Source organism: Capra hircus, chromosome 26 (genome assembly GCF_001704415.2).
Source record: "Capra hircus breed San Clemente chromosome 26, ASM170441v1, whole genome shotgun sequence".
Classification (NCBI taxonomy): Eukaryota; Metazoa; Chordata; class Mammalia; order Artiodactyla; family Bovidae; genus Capra; species Capra hircus.
Genome location: NC_030833.1, coordinates 9674625 through 9697001, shown reverse-complemented (window position 1 = coordinate 9697001; position 22377 = coordinate 9674625). Strand labels below are relative to the sequence as shown.

Sequence of the window (22377 nt, the reverse complement as noted above, 5' to 3'; positions counted from 1 at the left end):
AGTGGGTTGCCATGCCCTCCTCCAGGGGATCTTCCCGATCCAGGCATTGAACTTGCATCTCCTGCTTGGCAGGTGGGTTCTTTACTACGGAGTCAAATTTACTATCAGCAAATGGGCAGAGGGGGGTACCTCTCTGGATAGTCCCTACCCAAATGGAGGGTCTTGGCTCACCATCACATCCTTTTCCCCACACTTTCCCATCTTCTAACCCCAAGTTCTGGGCCCACACCTCTCCATCAGGCCCTGCAGGAGGATGGCTGCTGACAGCTCAGGAGTGTGTCCCAGGCCCTTCATCGACAGACCGGTCACCTCCCAGCCCGCTGCTTGAGGCTGGAGGCTTCGCAGAAGCCTGAACTGCCTTGGCCGCTTCAGACACAACAAGCAGGAGGAGCTGGAGCAGGAAAAGAATCGGGCTGAGAAATCTGGGAAGGTCAAGACCGGAGCCAGATGCTTATCAGGAGGAAAGTTAATAGTGTTTTTGTGAGCTGAGCAGTCAGCCGTTTCCCCAAAGATAATAATAGACACATCATGCTGGGTGTTCAGGAGACTTCTGAAAAAAGAAATTGTGCGGTGGAATGGGTTGGAAACTCTTTTTCTTTTTTTTTTAACTAATACGTCAAACAGGTCAGAAAAAAAAAACAACTATGAAAGGCAACAATACCCAGCAAACCCAAGCATTCAGCATGGGTATGCAAGCTAGGACTTTTTTCTTTTTTGCCAGTGAGACTGAAAAGTGATTACCAATGACAGGCACCTTTAAACATAGATGCATTGTTCTAGAAAAGGCCTTTTACCTTTTACCAGTAAAGTTGAAACTGCAGAGAACTGGGCCTTGCTTATGGCTGACTGGCCAGCTGGCCGGGTGCCCCCTGAAAGCCGTTCCTCCTCCTCGGGGGAGGCTGTCTTAGACTTGTTTGGGTTGTCTCTCTCCTTCTTCACTTCACCTGCCCGAGCCTTTTCCAGCATCACTGGTGGCAGCCTCGACCCAGCCCCTGCAGACAGGCACTCTCTCAGGGCACAAAAAGGTGGGGGACGGGTTTGCAGTCTGAGGTCTGGCGTCAGGCGAGCTTTTCCCACTCTGAGCCGTCTGGGAGACTGTGCCGGAAAGCCAGGAGCTGCCAGGCCTTGAAAGTGCCAGTGCGGGCTGGAAATTGAGGCCAGGCTCCCCGGCTCCGCCCCATCTTCCTCCTTTATTCAGTAGGAGCCGAAAAATGGGTCACACGTAACTCTCCTCCATTTTGCTTTTATATTTCTCTGCAAAAGAGAGAGTGTAGTGGTCCTTTGTGAATTAAAACAAAAACAAAAACAAAAACAAAAAACAGTTGCTACCTGTGAATATTCAGTTTCTTTTCGCAAGAATGGGGCTTAGGGCCTTTGGCCCTAGGACCCTTGGTTCCAAAGCTGTGTCTTTTTTCTGTTGCATGCTTCCTGACGTTTTGCAGGCAGTGGCCCTGATGATGTACAGGATTTCCGGGTGGATTTTAGACCTCAGTTGGCCGCCTCGGCCTCAGTCAAGAGATGCTTCTGTCTCCCTCCTGTGCGTTTTCCCTGCAGGCTCAGAGAAACCTAGCTGCACGGGCCCCTCTGCCCTGGAATTTGCAGTCACAGCACTGATTAGAATGGGGGTCTGATTTCCTGGAATGTGCAAGGTCTCGCTTCTGTCTCTGCTGCCTCCACGCTCCAGACCAGCGCGGGGCCAGACTCCACGTTGGAGCCGTGGCTGACACATGTCCTTGGAATCTAATGGAGCGGGGCAGACAGAATGCAGTCGCTCAAACTGAAAACATGGAGAAAATGAGTCTGGCAGGGCATCTTTGCCACCTTCGCTAGGTGATGCTTTTTTCTTCTCCTTCAGGCAAGTGCTCTGCCAAAAAGGAGGCCCCATCCCCTTTGTGGACTTCCCAGGTACCTCAGAGGTAAAGAACCTGCCTGCCAGGGCAGGAGACACAGGTTCGACCCCTGGTCCAGGAGGATCCCCTGGAGAAGGAAATGGCAACCCACTCCAGCATTCTTGCCTGGGGCATCCCATGGATGGAGGAGTCTGGTGGGCTACAGTCCATGGGGTTGCAAAGAGTCAGATACTACCCAGCAACTAAACAACAGTCCCCTTTTCACATCCCAGGTCATTATCCATTAGGAACCTGTTTAAGTCAATGTCTCTCCTGACCCTCAGGGGGAAGGGAGTCCAAGCTCAGTGGAAGAGGAGGCGGCGTCCTGCGCTCCTCTGGTGCCCCGGCTCCTTTAACTGCCACCTGCCTGCTCTTCCTTCTCCCCCTCAGCTGGCCAGTCCTTCTCCTCCTGTGCCCCTCGAGGTAGCGCTCAATCCATCGTGCACCCTCACAAAGAGAGCTTTGCTCAGTGAAAAAAGCATCCTTGTGCCTCCCCGGGATGTGGACCAGCTGCTCTCCCAGCTGTGCGGTGTCAGGTTACTTAACCGCCTGCCTCCCGGTGCGGCTCCACGCGCCTACACACCTGGTCCAGCTGGGGCCCTGGGTGCTCGCGCTCAGCCAGAGGTGTGGACACCCGCCATCCAAAGTCCTGATGTGGGGGGTGGCGTGGCGGGACTCGTCGCTTACGGTAAAGCTCAGTCTTTAAGCTTCCGTCTCTCCACGGTGCCAGTGGCTTGCCTTGGCTGGCAGCCCTCTCCCTCTCTCGGGTCTGTTCTGGCTCCATCAGGGGCTGGGGGACCTTTGGCTCAGGGCAGTATGATGCCCGACATCCCTGTCCCCCACCCCTCCCCAGCCTTGCCAGGCTCCATTTGGCTTCGTGGTAAAGGTGCTGAGCAGTGAGACTGGGCCGCTGGGCCCATTCGGATGGTGTGCGAGTGATAATTTCCTCCTGGGGATGAGGAGTCCTTTCTGCACTTGGGCCTGGATTTATTTACCAAGCAAGTAGCCTCTTCGTAGTTACTTTTAATCTTGCCCTACTAGGGACAAAGAAATGTTCACATGTGACCCTGGGACCCTCTACAGATGAATAAGGGGACAGCCTTGGGCATACATCCGCTGGCAGTGCATTCCGAAGGGTCGCTGGTTTCTAGGCCTGAATCTAGGCTGGTCCTTGGAAGATGGGGGCTCCAGAGACTGGCCTCCTATGGGGAGGACCCTCTTGGGGTGCTTTGACTGGGGTAGGGTGGCTGATGACAGGCGGGGAGTGCATCCCTGACCCCTTACTCAACTGAGCTGTTCCTAAGGCTATTTAAACTTTCCCTGACACCCACTGCAAGCCTGCTGTGCTTGCTCCTTTATTTACCATTTCTGAGCCTAGGGGAGACTGGCTGGCTGTGTCTGCTGGTGGCCAAGAGAAATTTCCCAAGGCTTCTGGGCAGAGAGCAGTGGTGGGTCCAAGCTGGCATCTCAGGGGTAATTACTCTTCCTGGTCTTTCCAATGAAAATGGAAAGGTTTTCTACTGGCTTTCATTTCCAACCTCTGTACAATGGATTTATGCCATTGCCTTAATAAGAACTTGATCACTTATGCCCAGGTGCTCTCAAGGAAGAGAGGGCTGGACCCAAAGTGCTCAGGGGATTGCGTCAAGTGCAGGAGAGCCAGCCGTGCAGGACAGTGGCTGCCCTGACTGGTCTGCCACAGCCCCTTGGCGAGTAGACCCCGGACGAATCCAGCCATCATTTTGTCTGAGTTCCTGTCTTCCTATTTTGTCCTTTCCCCTTTGTTGGTGTTAACTCATTGAGTCGTGTCTCACTTTGTGACCCCAGGGACTGCAGAATGCCAGGCTTCCCTGTCCTTCACTGTCTCTGCTCAGATTCATGTCCATGGAGTCAGTGATGCTATCCAACCGTGTCATCCTCTGTTGTCCCCTTCTCCTCCTGCCTTCAGTCTTTCCCAGCAGCATCAGGGTTTTTCCAATGAGTTGGTGCTTTGCCTCAGGTGGCCAAAGAGTTGGAGCTTCAGATTCAGCATCAGTGACTTCCAATGACTATTCAGGGTTGATTTCCTTTAGGATTGACTGGTTTGATTTCCTTGCAGTCCAAGGGACTCTCAAGAGTCTTCTCCTAGCACCACAATTTGAAAGCCTCATTTCTTCCTCACTTAGTCTTCTTTATGGTCCAAGTCTCACATCTGTACATGACTACTAGAAAAACCATAGCTTTGACTATATGGACCTTTGTGGGCAAGGTGATCTCTCTGCTTTTTAATACACTGTCCAGGTTTGTGGAAACTTTCCTTCCAAGGAGCAAGTGTCTTTTAATTTCATGGCTACAGTCACCATCTACAGTGATTTTGGAACCCAAGAAAATAAAATCTGTCACTGATTCCAGTTTTTCCCCTTCTGTTTGCCATGAAGTGATGGGACTGGATGCCATGATCTTAGTTTTCTGAATCTTGAGTTTTAAGCCAACTTTTTCACTCTCTTCTTTCACCCTCATCAAGAGGCTCTTTAGTTCCTCTTCACTTTCTCCCATTAGAGTGTTATCATCTACATATCCGAGGTTGTTGATGTTTCTGCTGGCAATCTTGATTCCAGCTTGTGATTAATCCAACTTGGCCTTTCACAAGATTTACTCTACATAGAAGTTGAATAAGCAAGGTGACAGTATATAGCCTTGTCATACTCTTTCCCAATTTTGAACCAGTCAGTTGTTCCATGTCCAGTTGTAACTGTTGCTTCTTGACCTGCATACAGGTTTCTCAGAAGACATGTAAGGTGATCTGGTATTCCTTTCCCCTATATGCTGTCAGTTGTCAGGACTGGGCTGTTCTATGATTAGTAGTCTTTTAAGTATGACTGTCTTTGTGTGTGCTTGTGATCAGTCATGTCTGACTCTTTGTCATCCCATGGACTATAGCCCACCAGGCTCCTCTGTCCATTACATTTTTCAGACAAGAACACTGGAGTAGGTTGCTATTTCTTCCTCGAGAGGATCTTCCCGACCCAGGAATTGAACCCGTGTCTCCTGTATCTCCTAGCATTGCAGCCAGATTCTTTACCCACTGAGCCATCAGGGAAGTCTGTGACTATGCAGGAGACACAGGAGACATGTGTTCAGTCCCTGGGTCGGGAAGATCCCTTGGAAGAAGAAATGGCAATTTGTTCCAGTATTCTTGCCTGAAAAATCCCATGGACAGAGGAGCCTGGTGGGCTACGTCAATAGGATCACAAAGAATCAGACACGACTAAGCATGCACGAACCGTCATGACAAAATTTGGTGGCATTTAAAGTTGAAGAAGTTAGGTGAAAAATCACAAATGAATTCTTCCCTTTCTTTGTGGAGCCAGGAGGGACCTTGGAAACCCCCCAGTTGAGCCTCCATATTTTACAGTGGAGGAATCTTCGGCTCAAGGGGCTTGCCTGAGGTTGTGCGGTTTGCCTCGTGGAGAGTGAACTGGGCCAGGCACCTTGGATCACGGGAGATAGACACCTGCCTTCCAGCACACGGGGTGCTTCCTCGGCTCCTAGGCAGGCTGAGTCTGCCTAGGCTCAGCCAGATGAAGGCGTCGTCTCCAGCAGGTCCTGAGCAGTGGCATCATAGCAAAGCAGTGTTGTTGTAGTCTGTAATTCAAGTTTTGGTGGATTTCCCTAGTTGTCTGGAGCTTTCACAGGGTTGGGATGTCTTAGAGACCATCACTCCTGCCCGTCTTAATTTTCTATTGCCGGTGATAAAGGACCGCAAACGAAGCAGCTTTAAAACCACCCAAAGGCATTATCTCGAGTTACATGAAAAGGTCCTCAGGCACAGTTGCCTCTGCTCATCGCTTCCCTGGGCTGAAACTGAGACACTGTCCAGGCTCAGGATTCTCTTCCAAGCCCGCTGGTTGTGGACTGAATTCACCTCTTAGTCTTGACAGTGAGATCCCCGTGTTGTCGCTGCCTCTAGATCAGGGAGCGACTGATGCTTCTCAGCTCTTCACAAGCACTTTGGCTTTTAAATCAGATGAGGTTGGAATATAGGCAGGGTCTGCTTCATGGGTGTGTAATCTATTCAGAAGGACCCCCACTCCCGACTTAATGCTCTGCTCACCATCCTGGAGTTCTTGATAATTTTGAAACAAGGGGTCCCTGCATTTTCCGTTTGCCCTGGGCTCTGCAAATTATCTAGCTGGTTCTCAGTGTGGGACAGGGCATTAAAATGCCAGTGATTTGACCAATCTGCTCCTGCAACTGATTTGAATTTTGAGAACATGCTGTTCCTGTTGAATAAAGGGGGATTTATTTCTTTTCCTTAGAATACACTGCGTTCTGTTTTCCAAATTAGCCCTACTTATCAACCCTGTGGAGAATTTGGAAAGCGCGATTGTTCTTGCTGGAAGTGAAGGTTGGCTTGTTAATCCTAAATCCTGGCTCTGAGTTCTTGGGCCTGGAAGTGAGAAGCTGGTTCCCACAACCGCAGGGGCCTCGGGGGGCTGGAGGCTGGGTGAAAGACCGCAGAGGCAGAGCAAAGAGCTCTAGCTAGGCAGCCAGACAGATGGGGTCGGCCTCCCGCCTCTGCTGCTCGCCAGCTCTGAAACTTTGAGCATTGTGCTTGACTTCTGTGATCTTCCGCCTCCCCATCTCTGTAGATTGGGGGTAACAGCCTCCTGCAGGCTTGCAGGGATAATTAGAGAGAACGGGTATTCAGTGCCTAGCTTTGCACTTGACACATGCATAGTAGATGCTCCGTAAATAAATAGTTGTATTATTGTCGCTGCTATTTATTGCCAAGATTGAGAGCTGGGTGGGATTTGACTTGCTGTTGGGGAGGAGAATCTGTATGCTGGCCAGGAAGGAAAATGTGTATGTGAATGCAAGACATGGGGTGGAGCGTGGTGTTTTCGGAGTCTTGGTGAGAGGTTTGTACGTGTGGAGAGCGTGCATTAAGGAATCTTGGGTGATAGAGTTGGGGGCTCATAGCCACGTGACAGAGGGAGCTGTGGATGAGATGGGGATGGCCGTGGGAGCCCTGCAGTAACTTCATGCACCCCAAGTGGTAATTACTGAGGGGAGACGTTGAAAACTGACCTGCCTGAATTAGAATTTGCAAGTGGGATTCTTAAAAGTTTCAGAAGTGTGGAGAAAACTCTGGGAGGTGTGGAGATGCACCTGGGAGGCTGAGTGTAGGGTAGAGAGCTGGGAAGTGATAACCCAGCTTGTGGCCCCGAGACAGGGGTGGGTTTAGCGCTTTTTGTGTTTCTCATTCAGGAATGTTCTGGGGTTGGAGTCCAGCTTGGTCTTCTTGTCTTTCCCAGGAAACCGTCTCTTTTTGAAATTTTTAAAAATTGTTATTTATTTTTTAAAATTTTACTTATTTTTATTTTATTTTTTGGCCTCCTGGCATGTGGGATCCCTAGTTCCTTGACCAGGGATCAAACCCGAACCCCCTACATTGGAAGCACAGAGTCTTAACCACTGGACCATTAGGGAAGTCCCCCTGCAAACCATTTCTGTCCTAGGGTAGATAACAGACACGGAAGTGACTTCAAAGCACCTAACTGTATTTATTAACTAAACCCAAAGAAAAATGATCCTTCTAGATTTACTTTCCCTGTAGCCATATCCCTGAATGTCCAGCACTCTGACAGGATGGGAGATGACAGAGTGAAGGAGACAAGGTTTTAACCAACTGCAGTTTAAATATTTCACTTCTGCAGATTTTCCAGAAGCTTTTGACAACTGAATGCTTTGCTAGGGCCCTCATGGGGCAAATGCAGGCTCTAGGCCAAAACCTTGTCTACCTTCCCTATAAATCTTCTTTTACTTTGATTATTGTAGCTGTGCTGGACTGCAGCATTATCCACTGGAGAGAGCCCAGGAGACCAGGCTGAGGTTCCCATAGTTTCATGGTTTGTGGACACTGGGTGTCTTAGTAATTGCTCCAAAATCACTGCAGATGGTGACTGCAGCCACGAAATTAAAGGATGCTTGCTCCTTGGAAGAAAAGCTATGACAGCATATTAAAAAGCAGAGACATTACTTTGCCAACAAAGGTCCACCTAGTCAAAGCTATGGTTTTTCCAGCAGTCATGTATGGATGTGAAAGTTGGACGGTAAAGAAGGCTGAATGCCGAAGAATTGATGCATTTGAACTGTGGTGTTGGAGAAGACTCTTGAGAGTCCCTGGGGCAGCAAGGAGATCCAACCAGTCAATCCTAAAGGAAATCAACCCTGAATATTCATTAGAAGGGCTGATGCTGAAGCTGAAGCTCCAGTACTTTGGCCACGTGATGCGAAGAACCAACTCATTAGAAAAGACCCTGATGCTGGGAAAGATTGAAGGCGGGAGGAGGAGGGGAGACAGAGAATGAGATGGTGGGATGGCATCACTGACTCAATGGACATGAGTTTGAGCAAGCTCCAGAAGATGGTGAAGGACAGGGAAGCTTGGTGTGCTGTAGTCCACCGGGTCACAAAGGGTCGGACAGGACAGAGCGACTGAACAACAACACTGGGCCAAAAGGAGCTGACAGTTCCATTTATCTGATAGTTAGGTCGCAACAACTTAATAAGTTTTTGTGTCCTTGTAGCATAGTAGTCATTTGACAAAAAAAGGAAAAGAAAGAGGGACTTCCCTGGTGGTCCAGTGGCTAAAACTCTGCCCTCCCAGTGCAGAGAGCTTGGGTTTGATCCCTGCTCAGGGGAATTAGGTCCCACATGCCACAACTAAGAGTTTGCATGCTGCAACTAAAGATGCCGCAGACTGCAACGAAGATCGCCAAGATCCCGAGTACCCCAACTAAGACCCAGCACAGCCAAATACACAAGAAAGAAAAACGACATTTTAATTTTATTAGTCACTCTCCACAGTTACTTACAAAATTAATACAAATGATCTATGCACACTCACTGGGAGCCACACAGCCTCTCAAATCTTAGATTCCGATTGGACAGTTCCACCCATTTCCAATTCAACATTGATTTTTGTATGGTACTTGCTTTTAATCACAGAGACCACCACCACCTGACATCCAGATTCACAAACGTACGGAATGGCTGAAAAAATGTAATGCAATCTGATGTTGAGACTGTGAACTGCCGAGAGCTTGTTCTCAAGGTGTCCAACAGTGTTTTCCCAGGAAACTTGAAATATCCTGGGAGTTTGCTATGACACTCTGGGGTGTCTCTGGGCTGAGTTTGAGAATGAATGCATTAGGATTGGAAAGATTGCTTCCTGCTTCACACCTTATCTTTACCTGACTGTTTTGCCTTAAAGATGAAAGAAGCACATGTTTTAATGTATTTAAAGCACATGTGCGGTTGTGTGTCAAATCTTTGGAGAGAAACACAGATAAAAGTCTGTCCTTTGATTCATAGCCCCCTCAATGCGATTTTCATTTTCACTGCAGCCAGTGTGATAACTTCAATGTGATAACGTATGTCAAATACTTAACTTACTGCCTGGCCTTTATTCAGTAAACACTTTATAATGGAAGTGTCTGCTATTCTAGTTTTTTTTTTTTTTTTTGCAAAAATATTCATTTGGCTGTGCCAGGTCTTAGTTGTGGCACAGGGGATCGTTACTGTTTGTTGAGCTTTGTGGGATCTAGTTCCCTGATCAGGGATCAAACCTGGGCCTCTAGCATTGAGATCATGTAGTCTTAGCCACTGGACCAGCAGGGAAGTCCCTGTTATTCTAATTTTGATAATAAACATTGGAACTTATCAACAGTATGTGTGCGTTTCCCTCTCCTCCTATTAGGAGGTTGTTGAAAATAGTTAAGAAGTATTACTTGTAAAACCCCAGAGATGAGAGTTCCAAGGAAGCAACATTTGCAGAGTTTTGTGCATGACTCATAGAAGGCAATGGCACCCCACTCCAGTACTCTTGCCTGGAAAATCCTATGGACGCAGGAGCCTGGTAGGCTGCAGTCCATGGAGTCGCTAGGAGTCGCTAGGAGCGACTTCACTTTCACTCTTCACTTTCGTGCATTGGAAAAGGTAATGGCAACCCACTCCAGTGTTCTTGCCTTGAGAATCCCAGGGACGGGGGAGCCTGGTGGGCTGCTGTCTATGGAGTTGCACAGAGTCGGACACGACTGAAGTGACTTAGCAGCAGGAGCAGCAGCAGTGGTTTATAAAGAAGAAAGATGAATCATTTATTATCTTTGGATAGGAATCTATTTTAAAACTCTTAGAACTATAGGAAATGGCTGCTCTTAATGGGTCATTGGTTGTGTTAAAATCAGTAATGATAAATATTTACTAGGTAAGTGGAAAGCTCCGTCTTTGTAAAATGTCATGACATCATTCTGCTAATCTTAGTTATTGGAAAATTTTCTGTTTGAAATAAAATCACGTAGTGAACCTTTCAGTTCTCTCGAGAGTCATTTTGATATCCTGCATTCTTTGCTTTGCACATAAATTTTAGAAATAACTTGTCAGTTTCTGCAAAATTTCCTGCTGGGGTTTTTCACTGGGACTATGTTGAGGTATGTGGGATCTAGTTCCCTGACCAGGGATCAAACCTGGGCCATAGATCAATTTTGAGAGAATTGATAGCTTAATAAGAGGGAATCCTCTGACACAGTGTGATGTCTCTGTCCATTTATTTACATTTTCTTTATTTCAGCAGTGCTTTGCAGCTTTTGGTGTACAGGTCTTGCACATACTTTATTAAACATTTTCCTAAGTATTTAATGGGCTTCCCAGGTGGTGCTAGTGGTAAAAAACCTGCCTGCCGATGCAGGAGATGCAAGAGATGTGAGCTCAATCCTGAGTCAGAGTCAGAGAAGGAAATGGCAACCTGCTCCAGTATTCTTGCCTGGAAAACGCCATGGATGGAGGAGCCTGGTGGGCTACAGTCCTTGGGGGTCTCAAAGAGTTGGACATGACTGAGTGACGAAGCACAGCACCCAAGTATTTAATATTTTTGGTGGTGTTATAATTGATATTTAAAAAAATTTCAGTTTCCAGTTGTGTACTGATAATGCATAGAGATACAATTAATTGTACATATTGACGTGTTACCCTGTGATGTTGATAAACTCTCTTATTCTAGGTAATATAGTTATAGATTCTTTTTTTTGTAGACCCTTAATGTCATCTGCAAATAAAGACAGTCCTATGTTCTCCTTTCCAATCTCTATGCCTTTAAATTTATTTTTCTAATTAATTATTCTAAGACTTTAATAAAATATTGAATAGATGTCCTTGCCTTGTTCTCATTTTTAGCTGTGTGTGCTATGCTTAGTCACTCAGTCATGTCCCATTCTTTGAAACTCCATGGATGGTAACCTGCCAGGCTCCTTTGTCCATGGAATTTTCCAGGCAAGAACATTGGAGCAGGTTGCTATTTCCTTCTCCAGGGGATCTTCTAGACCCAGAGATAGAACCTGTATCTCTTGCATAGCATCTATTTTTTCACCATTAAGTATGATGTTAGTTTTAGGGGGTTTTGTTTTGATCCCTTTTGTCAAATTGAGGAAAGTCTCTTTTAGTTCTAGTTTGCTGAGGTTGGTTTTATTTTTTTAATCATGAATGGATATTCAATTTTGTAGAGTCTTTTTTTTTTAATCTATTGAGATGATTGTTCAGGTTTTCTCTTTTAATACGTTAATATGTGGAGTTGCAAAAAGTCGGGCATGATTGAGCAGCCGAACTGAACTGAATAGTGAATTACATTGCTTGATTTTCAGATGTTACACAAACTGTATTTATCCTTTCCTTGGATAAGCCTCACTTAATCATGATATGGTATCCTTTTTATTATATTGATAAATTCCATTTGTTAAAAAATTTAAGGACATTTAGTCTCTGTTTGGGCTTCCCTTGTGGCTCAGATGGTAAAGAATACTCATAATACAGGAGACCTGGGTTTGATCCCTATGTTGGGAAGATCCTCTGGAGAAGGGCATGGCAACCCACTCCAGTATCTTTGCTTGGAGAATCCCATGGACATAGGAACCTGGTGGGCCACAGTCCATGGGGTTGCAAAATTGGGACATGACTGAGCAACTAATACTAGTCTATGTTCATATTGGATATTAGCCTATAATTTTCTTATGATATTGTTGGCTTTTATATTAGAGTAATGTTGAGTTCATAAAATAAGTTGGATAGTAGTTTCCTTCTTCTGTTTTTGGAGAAAGTTTGTGAAATGTTAGTATTGTTTTTTCCTTAAATGTTTGGTGGAATGCACCAATGAAGTCCTATGGGCCTGACATTTTCTTTGTGGAAAGGTTTTTAACTACAGATATAATTTTTTTTTTTTACCAGATATAGTGTTGTTTGGATTATCAGTATCTTCTTGAGTGAGTGTTGATAGATTATGGCTTAAAAAAAATCTGTCCATTTTATCTGAGCTGTAGAATTTATGTGCATGATTTTGTTCATGATATTTCCTTATCATACTTTTAATGTCTGTAGGATCTGTAGTGATGCTCCCTTTTGGACTCCGTACGTTGGCCACTTTTTGTCTTTTATCTTTTTTACATTAATCAGGAATGTAGATAATACCTTACTTTCATGCTTCTGAGTTGCCAGCTTTTTATAAATGGCTGGCCATTACTGAATGCCAGCCAATTCTAGCTTTCTGTGATAAGGGAGCAGCTAGAAGTTCCAGGCCTTGACTCTGCTTGAGATTTCCCAACCTCATTACCTTCTGCCATGTCGGTTCTGGCCTAATTAAACAAGGCTCTCACTTTGCAGAGGGAGTTATATTTGTCTTCTGGGGCAGCTTGGTTGCTCCAGGGGAATCTGAGAGTGCAACTGGGCTTCGGTTCAGGTGAGGCTGTTCTGTTGACCCAGCTCTCATCTAGCTCTGCAGTGGCTATGGGGCGCTCTTACAAGCTGGGGAATGGAGGTACACATCAAAGCCAGAAAAACTGGCTTACCACACCGTTTCCCTTTGCTCTCTGCCTCTGCGCTGGTGGCCGTAATGGCCCTGTTAGGAGGAGTCTCCTAAGACATACACACATTTGCCGAGGTTGGGAGAGGGGTTCTCTGGACATATTCACCTCTCTCTTTACTTTTCTGCTGTGCTGCAGAGGTAATTGGTGCTCAACCCTGTCTGGAGCTGCCTACTGAGCACCTCTGCCAGTTCTTTAAAAAAATTTTTTTTTATTTTTAAGCTGTGCTGTAACTTGGCCAAGCACTTTATCATACACAGTAGCTCATAAAGTCAGTGACAAAAACACGTGGAAGTAGGAGACTTCCTTGGCGGTCAAGTGGTTAAGACTTTACTTCCCAATGCATGGGGTGCCAGTCAGTCCCTCATTGGGGAGCTAAGATCTCACATGCCTTGGGGCCAAAAAAAAACCCCAAAACATAAAACAGAAGCAATATTATAACAAATTCAATAAAGACTTTTGAAAAACGGTCTACATCAAAAAAAACCTTTGAAATAAAAAAATCACACACACACGGAAGTAGATGGGCTTTGCTGGTAGCTTAGTTGGTAAAGAATCCTCCTGCAGTGCAGGAGACCGGGGTGCAGGTCAGAAAGATCCCCTGGAGAAGGAAATGGCACCCCACTCTAGTATCCTTGCCTGAAAAATCCCATGGACAGAGGTCTCTGGAGGGCTATACAGTCCATGAGGTCACAAGAGTCAGAGTGAAGACACAACTTAACAACTAGACCACCAGATAAGACTTGGAGGAGCCTTCCGCCTAAGGTCACACAACCAGGAAGTCCTGGACCAGATGTCTCACTCTGATCCTTCTGAGACCAGAGCTGGTGCTGTGACCCATCCTCCCCATGCTGACTGGCTTGGATGCCCCAGGTCTCTGTCTGTCTCCATCACTCAGAGAGTGGGTCATGGCAGAGACAGGTCCATCTCTGGAATTCTCCACCCAAGCTGACCCCTCTGGGAGGAAGGTGGTTGACTCACAGTTGAAATCACAGCAGATGGGGCCAACAAGGGTTTCTAAAGACCATGAGGCAGCAGCAGCAGCTTCCTCTGGTTTGATGGACAACTTTTAAATGGAAACAGACTCTAACACCGAGTCAAGCTGCTCTTCAGTTCAGTTCAGTTGCTCAGTCGGGTCCAGCTCTTAGCGACCCCATGAATCCCAGCACGCCAGGGCTCCCTGTCCATCATCAAATCCCGGAGTTCAGTCAGACTCACGTCCATCGAGTCAGTGATGCCATCCAGCCATCTCATCCTCTGTCGTCCCCTTCTCCTCCTGCCCCCAATCCCTCCCAGTATCAGAGTCTTTTCCAATGAGTCAACTCTTTGCATGAGGTGGCCAAAGTACTGGAGTTTCAGCTTCAGCATCATTCCCTCCAAAGAAACCCCAGGGCTGATCTCCTTCAGAATGGACTGGTTGGATCTCCTTGCAGTCCAAGGGACCCTCAAGAATCTTTTCCAACACCACAGTTCAAAAGCATCAATTCTTCAGTGCTCAGCTTTCTTCACAGTCCAACTCTCACATCCATACATGACTACTGGAAAAACCATAGCCTTGACTAGACGGACCTTTGTTGGCAAAGTAATGTCTCTGCTTTTCAGTACGCTATCTAGGTTGGTCATAACTTTTCTTCCAAGGAGTAAGCGTCTTTAAATTTCATGGCTGCAGTCACCATCTGCAGTGATTTTGGAACCCCCCCAAAATAAAGTCTGACACTTTTTCCACTGTTTCCCCATCTATTTCCCATTAAGTGATGGGACCAGATGCCATGAAATTCATTTTCTGAATGTTGAGCTTTAGGCCAACTTTTTTACTCTCTTCTTTCACCTTCATCAAGAGGCTTTTTAGTTCCTCTTCACTTTCTGCCATAAGGGTGGTGTCGTCTGCATATCTGAGGTTATTGATATTTCTCTCGGCAATCTTGATTCCAGCTTGTGTTTCTTCCAGCCCAGCATTTCTCATGATGTACTCTGCATAGAAGTTAAATAAGCAGAGTGACAATATACAGCCTTGACATACTCCTTTTCCTATTTGTGACCAGTCTGTTGTTCCATGTCCAGTTCTAACTGTTGCTTCCTGACCTGCATATAGGTTTCTCAAGAGGCAGGTCAGGTGGTCTGGTATTCCCATCTCTTTCAGAATTTTCCACAGTTTATTGTGATCCACACAGTCAAAGGCTTTGGCATAGTCAATAAAGCAGAAATAGATGTTTTTCTGGAACTCTCTTGCTTTTTTGATGATCCAGCGGATGTTGGCAATTTGATCTCTGGTTCCTTTGCCTTTTCTAAAAACAGCTTGAACATCTCAAAGTTCACAGTTCATGTATTGCTGAAGCCTGGCTTGGAGAATTTTGAGCATTACTTGACTAGCGTGTGAGATGAGTGCAATTGTGTGGTGGTTTGAGCATTCTTTGGCATTGCCTTTCTTTGGGATTGGAATGAAAACTGACCTTTTCCAGTCCTGTGGCCACTGCTGAGTTTTCCAAATTTGCTGGCATATTGAGTGCAGCGACCCTTTTATTCCTCATTTGAAAACTGTGTTTGGAGAAGGCAAACACTTCTTTGGCTTGATGTTTTGCCCATCTTTGGACTACTGGTTGATTCTACTTTGGTTCAGTTGTTTCTGCTCTATTTATTTCTCCCATTGACACGGATCCACCAATGATAATAGAGGTAACTTGTTGCATTTTCATCTAAGCTGCACAATTAAGACTTGTCCCTTGGGCTTCTCAGTGTGGTCTGTGTTCCCACTGCCCCTGTGTTCTGTTTACTCATCTGCAGAATTAGGCGAGTCCTCTGATGCTGAAGCTGAAACTCCAGTACTTTGTCCAGCTCATGCGAAGAGTTGACTCATTGGAAAAAACCCTGATGCTGGGAGGGATTGGGGCAGGAGGAGAAGGGGATGACAGAGGATGAGAAGGCTGAATGGCATCACTGACTTGATGGACATGAGTTTGGGTAAACTCCAGGAGTTGGTGATGGACAGGGAGGCCTGGCGTGCTGGGATTCATGGGGTTGCAAAGAGTCAGACACGACTGAGTGACTGAACTGAACTGAACTGTGCCCAATCTCAGATTCCACTATCTCTTTCTCTTGCTGTAGCATGTTGGAATGAGAGGGAGAGACAGGGATTAGATCATAGAATGTTGGAGTGGGAATAGACTTCACAGCTCATTCTAGAGGTAATTGGCCCCATTTTACAGATGGGGAAATGGAGACCACCCAGTAGGCTGTGGCTGGAACCCGGGCCTTCTGGTGTCCAAGCTAGCTCTGGACACTGCTCTCCCACATTGCTGTCCCAGGTGGATAGACCCTGGAGCCCCTTTCTCTAGTGGGTGTGAGAAAGCAACTGCTTCTCATTTTAGCTGGAAAAACCCATGCTCATTTTCATCCCTGATGTGGGCAGATTCTCCCAGGCCTTTGTGGGAAGTAGAAAGAGGAAGCGAGGGGATGATTTTTAGTGGCAGGGCTTTAGTAACTGTCCTTCTTGTGAGGTTCTCAGAATCTCCACACTTCCCTGGGGCTGCAGGTCTTGGAGTTAAGCCTTCTCTTGGCCTTTCCCAGGGAGCAGGTCCAAGGAAGCCCAGAGGTACTTGTTTACAGCTGTCTCTGGGTGATGTTTGCCAGGTTCTGAGTAGGGGAGGAATGTTTCTATCCCCTTATTTATTTCTCCCATTGGAGAACTTGGAGAGACACACCAGTTAAGTCACCACAACTACCTGGAATCCTGGGAGGACAGCAGATATGTTTGGGGCTAGAAATGTATTTTTGCTCAGGTTTTTTTGTGATTCATACACTCTGTGAAGGAAATTCAGTGTCTATGTAGAAGTCATTTATTGTCTGTGAGCCTCAGTTTCTCTAAAGGTTGTTGTTGTTGTTCAGCTGCTCAGTTGTGTCTGACTCTTTGTGACCCCCATGGACTGCAGCTTGCCAGGCTTCCCTGTCCTTCACCATCTCCTGCAGCTTGCTCAAATTCATGTCCATTGAGTCGGTGATGCCATCCAACCATCTCATCCTCTGTCAACCCCTTCTCCTCCTGCCTGCTATCTTTCCCAGCATCCAGATCTTTTCCAACAAGTCAGCTTTTCACATCAGGTGGCCAAAGTATTGGAGCTTCAGTGTCAGCCTTTCCAGTGTGTATTCAGGGTTGATTTCCTTTAGGATGGACTGGTTTGATCTCCTTGTAGTCCAAGGGACTGTCAAGAGTCTTCTCTAGCACCACAGTTCTAAAGCACATGGGAACAATATCCAATTTTCCTCTTCCACAGAAAGGGGATCATGCTGCTGCTGCTGCTAAGTCGCTTCAGTCGTGTCCGACTCTGTGCAACCCCATAGACGGCAGCCCACCAGGCTCCCCTGTCCCTGGGATTCTCCAGGCAAGAACACTGGAATGGGTTGCCATTTCCTTCTCCAATGCATGAAAGGAAAAGTGAGAGTGAAGTCGCTCAGTCGTGTCTGACTCTTTGCGACCCCATAGACTGCAGCCCACCAGGCTGCTGTGTCCATGGGATTTTCCAGGCAAGAGTACTAAAGTGGGGTGCCATTGCCTTCTCTGAGGGGATCATGAGGGAAGGTTTTCTGATAGTATAATATGAAAGGGCCCTGAAAACCAAAATAACAAAAATGATGCTACTGTAAATATGCTGAGTTAGTTAATCTTGCCTAGTAGTTGCAGACCTTTTCCTGTACCTTAGAAAAATCAAGCTGTGCAGAAGGGGAGTGGATTCCAGCCCTGAAATAAAGCAGTGCAGAGTCCAGGAGCTGGGACAGAGAGGGGCCCTTTGTTTTTTGATGGTCTCTCACTTCCAGGAAGGAAAGTTGGGAGAGGCAGGCTGGTCCCCAAGATGTCCCTGTGCCCAGGAGTATAGAGCTGAGAACTGAGGTCCCTGGTGGGGTCACACAGCCACTGGGGATGCCTGTGGATACACAGTTCCAAGAGCCATAGAGGACTTGAGAATGTCACAGGTTTCACAGCCTGGAGCCATGGCTGTGCCCCAGGCGTGGAGGCATTCTGTGTGTATGTAGTGTAGGAGTGCATGTATGTGGGTATATGTGAACGTAACTGGGTCTATGTGAGAATGTAAGAGTGTGTGTGTGTATATGAAGCTGTGTTTCAGTAAGAGTCAGATGGAGTTTGTATATATGTGTGTGCATGAGGGTGTGTGGATATCTTTATATGTGTGTGTATGTGTATACATGTGAGTGTGTGTGTATGTATGCTCATGAGTATGAGAGTGAGTGTATGTATATGTGTGTGTGAGCATGTATTCATGAATGTGTAAGTGTAGGTGTGGGTTTTAGTGTGTGTGTGCGTGTGTGTGCATTGGGGGTGGGCTGCACAGACCCTTTGTTTGTGAGCGGCAGTTTTGCAGGCCAGTGGTTTCCTTTGAAACTTCAGGCTTCTTGCAAACCCCACTGTGTGAATGGGCAGAGAGGCAGACCAGGGCCTCTCAGACCATCTGTGGTGAAGGATCAGGGTTTCTTTCCTCGTTATTTCCTACCCATCATGGATCAATATGTTCATAGCATATGCTAAAAATGAATTACTACCAAGATGTAATAAGAAAAGACACAACCAGCCCCATTTAAAAATTTTTAGATTTCTCTGTCAAATTTCTTTGTAGGTTTCTGGAATCTCCCTGTGAGTCCCCTCCCCGCCGGGCTGGGTGGCAATGTGGCTGGCAGAGCACTGGGTGCAGCCCTGAGCTAGACTCACGGCTGAGGCAGAGAGGAGGGGAAGGCAGGGTGTGGGATTCTTGGCTGCAGACTGACCTGGACCTCCTCTGCCGTCCAAGCAGAGAGACTAGGGGTATGACCAGGTGGCACAGGTTTGGGGTCAAAGTAAGAGGCTCAGACTGCCTCTGCCACTCAGGTACCCACAGAATGGGAACTCGGTACCCTGAGTCTCCAGTAGCTCATTTCTGAGTCAGGTGCTATGGGTGCATGCATTGGGTTGGTGGCAACTAACTTCTTGCCTTCCTCGAAACCGTATGTGGGATCTGTGATAGCTTTGTCTGAAAGTGGCTTTGTAAATGCCCACGGTATGGGGATTCCCTAATTATAGTGCATATGTTTACACAGAGAATTTTGGTCATTGGATTTTTCCCTTTTTTTCCCCCCAGTAGAATCAAGGCATCTTTTGGCCTGGGATGTCTTGGGGTGGGAGGAGTGGAGTGAATGATTAAGATGGAAAACTTCTGTGGGGACAGAGGGGAAGACACTATCTGTGCCTTTGCCTTAGTGCTTTTTCATAGTAGCCTCTTCAATCTCTAACATCTGATGGGCATCTCATCAGAAACAGCTTCAACCCTCCCCTCGACGGTGGTGGTATGCTGAGAAGGGCTGCTGTGTGGTTCTGGGGGAGTCTGGGAAGGGACACTGGTGGATGGTATGTCAAGGTGACCCTTGGGCCACCCGCTGTTGGAGGTGGGCCCAGGTATCTGCTGATGCCTCTGGGTCAACGTTTTTGTGATGAAACAGTTGAGACCAGGGAAGCCAAGCAAGCAGGTCATCTTTGGTGGGTGTTGCTGCCTCATCTGGGGCTTCCCTGGTGGCTCAGTGGTAATGAATCCACCTGCAATGCAGGAGCCGTAGGAGATACGGGTTCAATCCCTGGGTTGGCAAGATCCCCTGAAGGAGGGCATGGCAACCCAGTCCAGTATTCTTGCCTGGAGAATCCCATGGACAGAGGAGACTGGTGGGCTACAGTTCATAGGATCGCCAAGAGCCAAGAGTCAGACACGACTCAAGTGACTCAGCACAGACGCACATGCATGTGAGTGGGAATTTCCTCAAGTGCTGGAAAGATCTTTGTCTGTGAGCCCAGGTCTGGGATCTTGTCTTCACCCTCCTTTTTTAGTTCTTCTGACCCACAACACAGAGCACAGGATCTTTAAGTGTCTTGCCTTTGTTTCTGTTCTTAGGTCAGGAAGATCCCAACAGTCTGCGCCATAAATACAACTTTATTGCCGATGTCGTGGAGAAGATAGCTCCTGCCGTGGTTCACATCGAACTGTTTCGCAAGTAAAGAGCACCTTCCTTTTTTTCCCCCAGTCTCTGAAGCTCCCACCAAAACTGCTGCCATAAGCAAAACATCAGAGCTATTTCTGAGACACTTTAGAGTGTCACTGAATACAGTCCTACAAGAAGATAAGCATCTCCCTTGGGATGTTTTCCTGGTTGCCTATTGAAATCTACATTCTTGACCCTTCTAAGATGTTTTAAGAGCCTCCGGTTCTGAAGAGATTCCCTAAGAATATTTTCTAAGTGGAAGTTTGGGATGTGAATAAAAGTCAGTCTAACATACTATCTTTTAAAGTTTAATAAAGCCATTGTGCAGAGTAACAATTGCTAGTGATAAGTGTCTGTTGCTGTCTTAGAGCTGACGCATCAGTGTGTCAGAGGGTTGACTTTAAATGTTTCAGCTTTAACCAGGTACTCTTTTTGGTTCTAGGCTTCCTTTTTCTAAGAGGGAAGTGCCGGTGGCCAGTGGGTCTGGATTCATCGTGTCCGAAGATGGACTGATTGTAACAAACGCCCACGTGGTAACCAACAAGCATCGGGTCAAAGTCGAGCTGAAGAATGGCGCCACCTATGAGGCCAAGATCAAAGATGTGGATGAGAAGGCGGACATTGCCCTTATCAAAATTGACCATCAGGTAGGTGTGTTCCCCACCTGCAGGACCAAGTTCTCAGGTGCCTTGGCTGACGCTTGGCTAAGTCCGGAGATTCAAAAGACACACCAGAACTCCCTGATTTTGTGAGTTTCTCAAGTGGGACGGAGCCAGTTAGGTCTGGATCAAAGGAGAGCATTTGGGAGATGCTGAGTGTGGCCTGGGGTCGGGAAAGGGTGGGATCGCACGGAAGCTTCTTGAATAAGCAGGCTATAAGGTCAGAGTTTTAATAATAGTGTTCTAAATTTTTATCAAAGCAGTAGGCTTATGAAGAAATGGGTAGGTAAGCAGTGAAAACTGAGTTTCCGTTCCATTCCTACCCCTCAGGCAACTGTTGCTACAGATTTGTGTTCTTTCGTGCACTCACCACGTATAAAGAATTTACTGGGTTTTGAAGTTAACCATCATTAGCATGGAAACAGCTACTCTGAAAACAAACCAGGTCTCCCACACTGGGCTTTTGCAAAGTTACTAGATGTGTTTTAAAACAGTATTTCACACTCAAAAAAGTTTTGGAAACCTTGAATTAAAGCTAATAGATTTTGTCCTCATAGCACTTCTCAAAGCTTTACATATGCTGATGTGCATAGGATCCTCCTGCAAGAGTGTGACTCTGAACTACAACTATCTGAGCATAGAATTTTTTTTTTTAATTGAGATGTAAAGAGCTCAGTTTGGGAAATGGCTTGCTTTCTGTTGAAATATTCTCCTTGTAGTCATTTTTGTTCTGTTGATTTGTTTAGCAAAATCTTCATGTGTGCATGCTAAGTTGCTTCAGTTGTGTCCAACTTTATGCGACCCTATGGACTGCAGCCCACCAGGCTTCTCTGTCCATGGGATTCTCCAGGCAAGAATACTGGAGTGGGTTGCCATGCCCTCCTCCGGGGGATCTTCCTGACCCAGGGATTGAACCCGTGTCTCTTATAGCTCCTACATTTGACAGCCGGGTTCTTTGTCATTAGTGCCACCTGGGAAGCCCAAAATCTTGGCTGAAATCAAGTCCAGTTTTTATCAGACCATCAGCAGTTCCCATTTGTTGGTATGTTGATAACAGAGGTTTGGTTTGCTAAGCGGCAAGTACCTAGTGAGATTGAATTTTCTGGTTTTTCCGCACTTTGTTATTTTTCAGACTTCATCTGGAAGGAGGAATAGGGATAGATTGGAATCTTGTTTCTGGACCAGGAGAAGGTCATAAACTGAGAGGCAGAGAGTGGTCTTCTTTTCCGGCTCTCTGTGTCTTTTACCTGATCTGAGCTGTGAAGTCAGACCACGGTGAAATAGCACAGGCTGTTTTCGTTTGTGCTGTTGATCAGAGCAGAAACAGGCCCTGTGCCCAGCGTAGGTAACTGACCTCTAGAGAGGTCTCGATTGCATACTATTTCTGTTAGGTTACCATGGGATTTCTGTAACAACTCATCCTTCAAAATGTGTTTATGGGTCATAGTATAGTCATACTAACTTCTGTTTGATAAGCTCCAAAACTGGACCAGGCTCTGCCTTCATTTATAACTTTCACCTGTTCTGTCAATGGCTTTTATCATTCCCATTTTACATAGGAAGGAATAGGGATTCAGAGAGCTTAAGTCACCCGCCTGAGACCACATAGCTAATACTGTGGTGAAATTATAACCTCCTAAGCTGGACAGAGGGCTTCCCACAGGAGACGCGGTTCGGATCCCTGGGTCGGGAAGATCACCTTAGAGGAGGGCATGGCAACCCACTCCGGTATTCATGTCTGGAGAGTCCCATGAACCAAGGAGCCTGGCCGGCTGTGGTCCATAGGGTCGCAAAGAGTCGACCATGGCTGAAGCGACTGGGCACACACAGGCAAGCCTGCCAGGCTCCCCAAGTGCCACGGAGGGATGAAGCCTGACCTTTTGGTGTGATGAGATGGCTCAGCTTTAAATAACCCATGGGGAGGCT

At 46.7% G+C, this 22377-nt stretch overlaps 1 protein-coding gene across 1 annotated transcript in view; it reads left to right on the top strand.

Annotated features, from left to right (window-relative positions):
• HTRA1 (HtrA serine peptidase 1) overlaps positions 1–22377 on the top strand; it is a 59332-nt gene that overhangs the window by 11622 nt on the left and 25333 nt on the right. Inside the window, exons 2-3 of the mRNA XM_018041506.1 lie at positions 19705–19804; positions 20235–20439. Of these exons, the coding sequence (XP_017896995.1) occupies positions 19705–19804; positions 20235–20439 (305 nt within the window). The remainder of the gene's footprint in view (positions 1–19704; positions 19805–20234; positions 20440–22377) is intronic.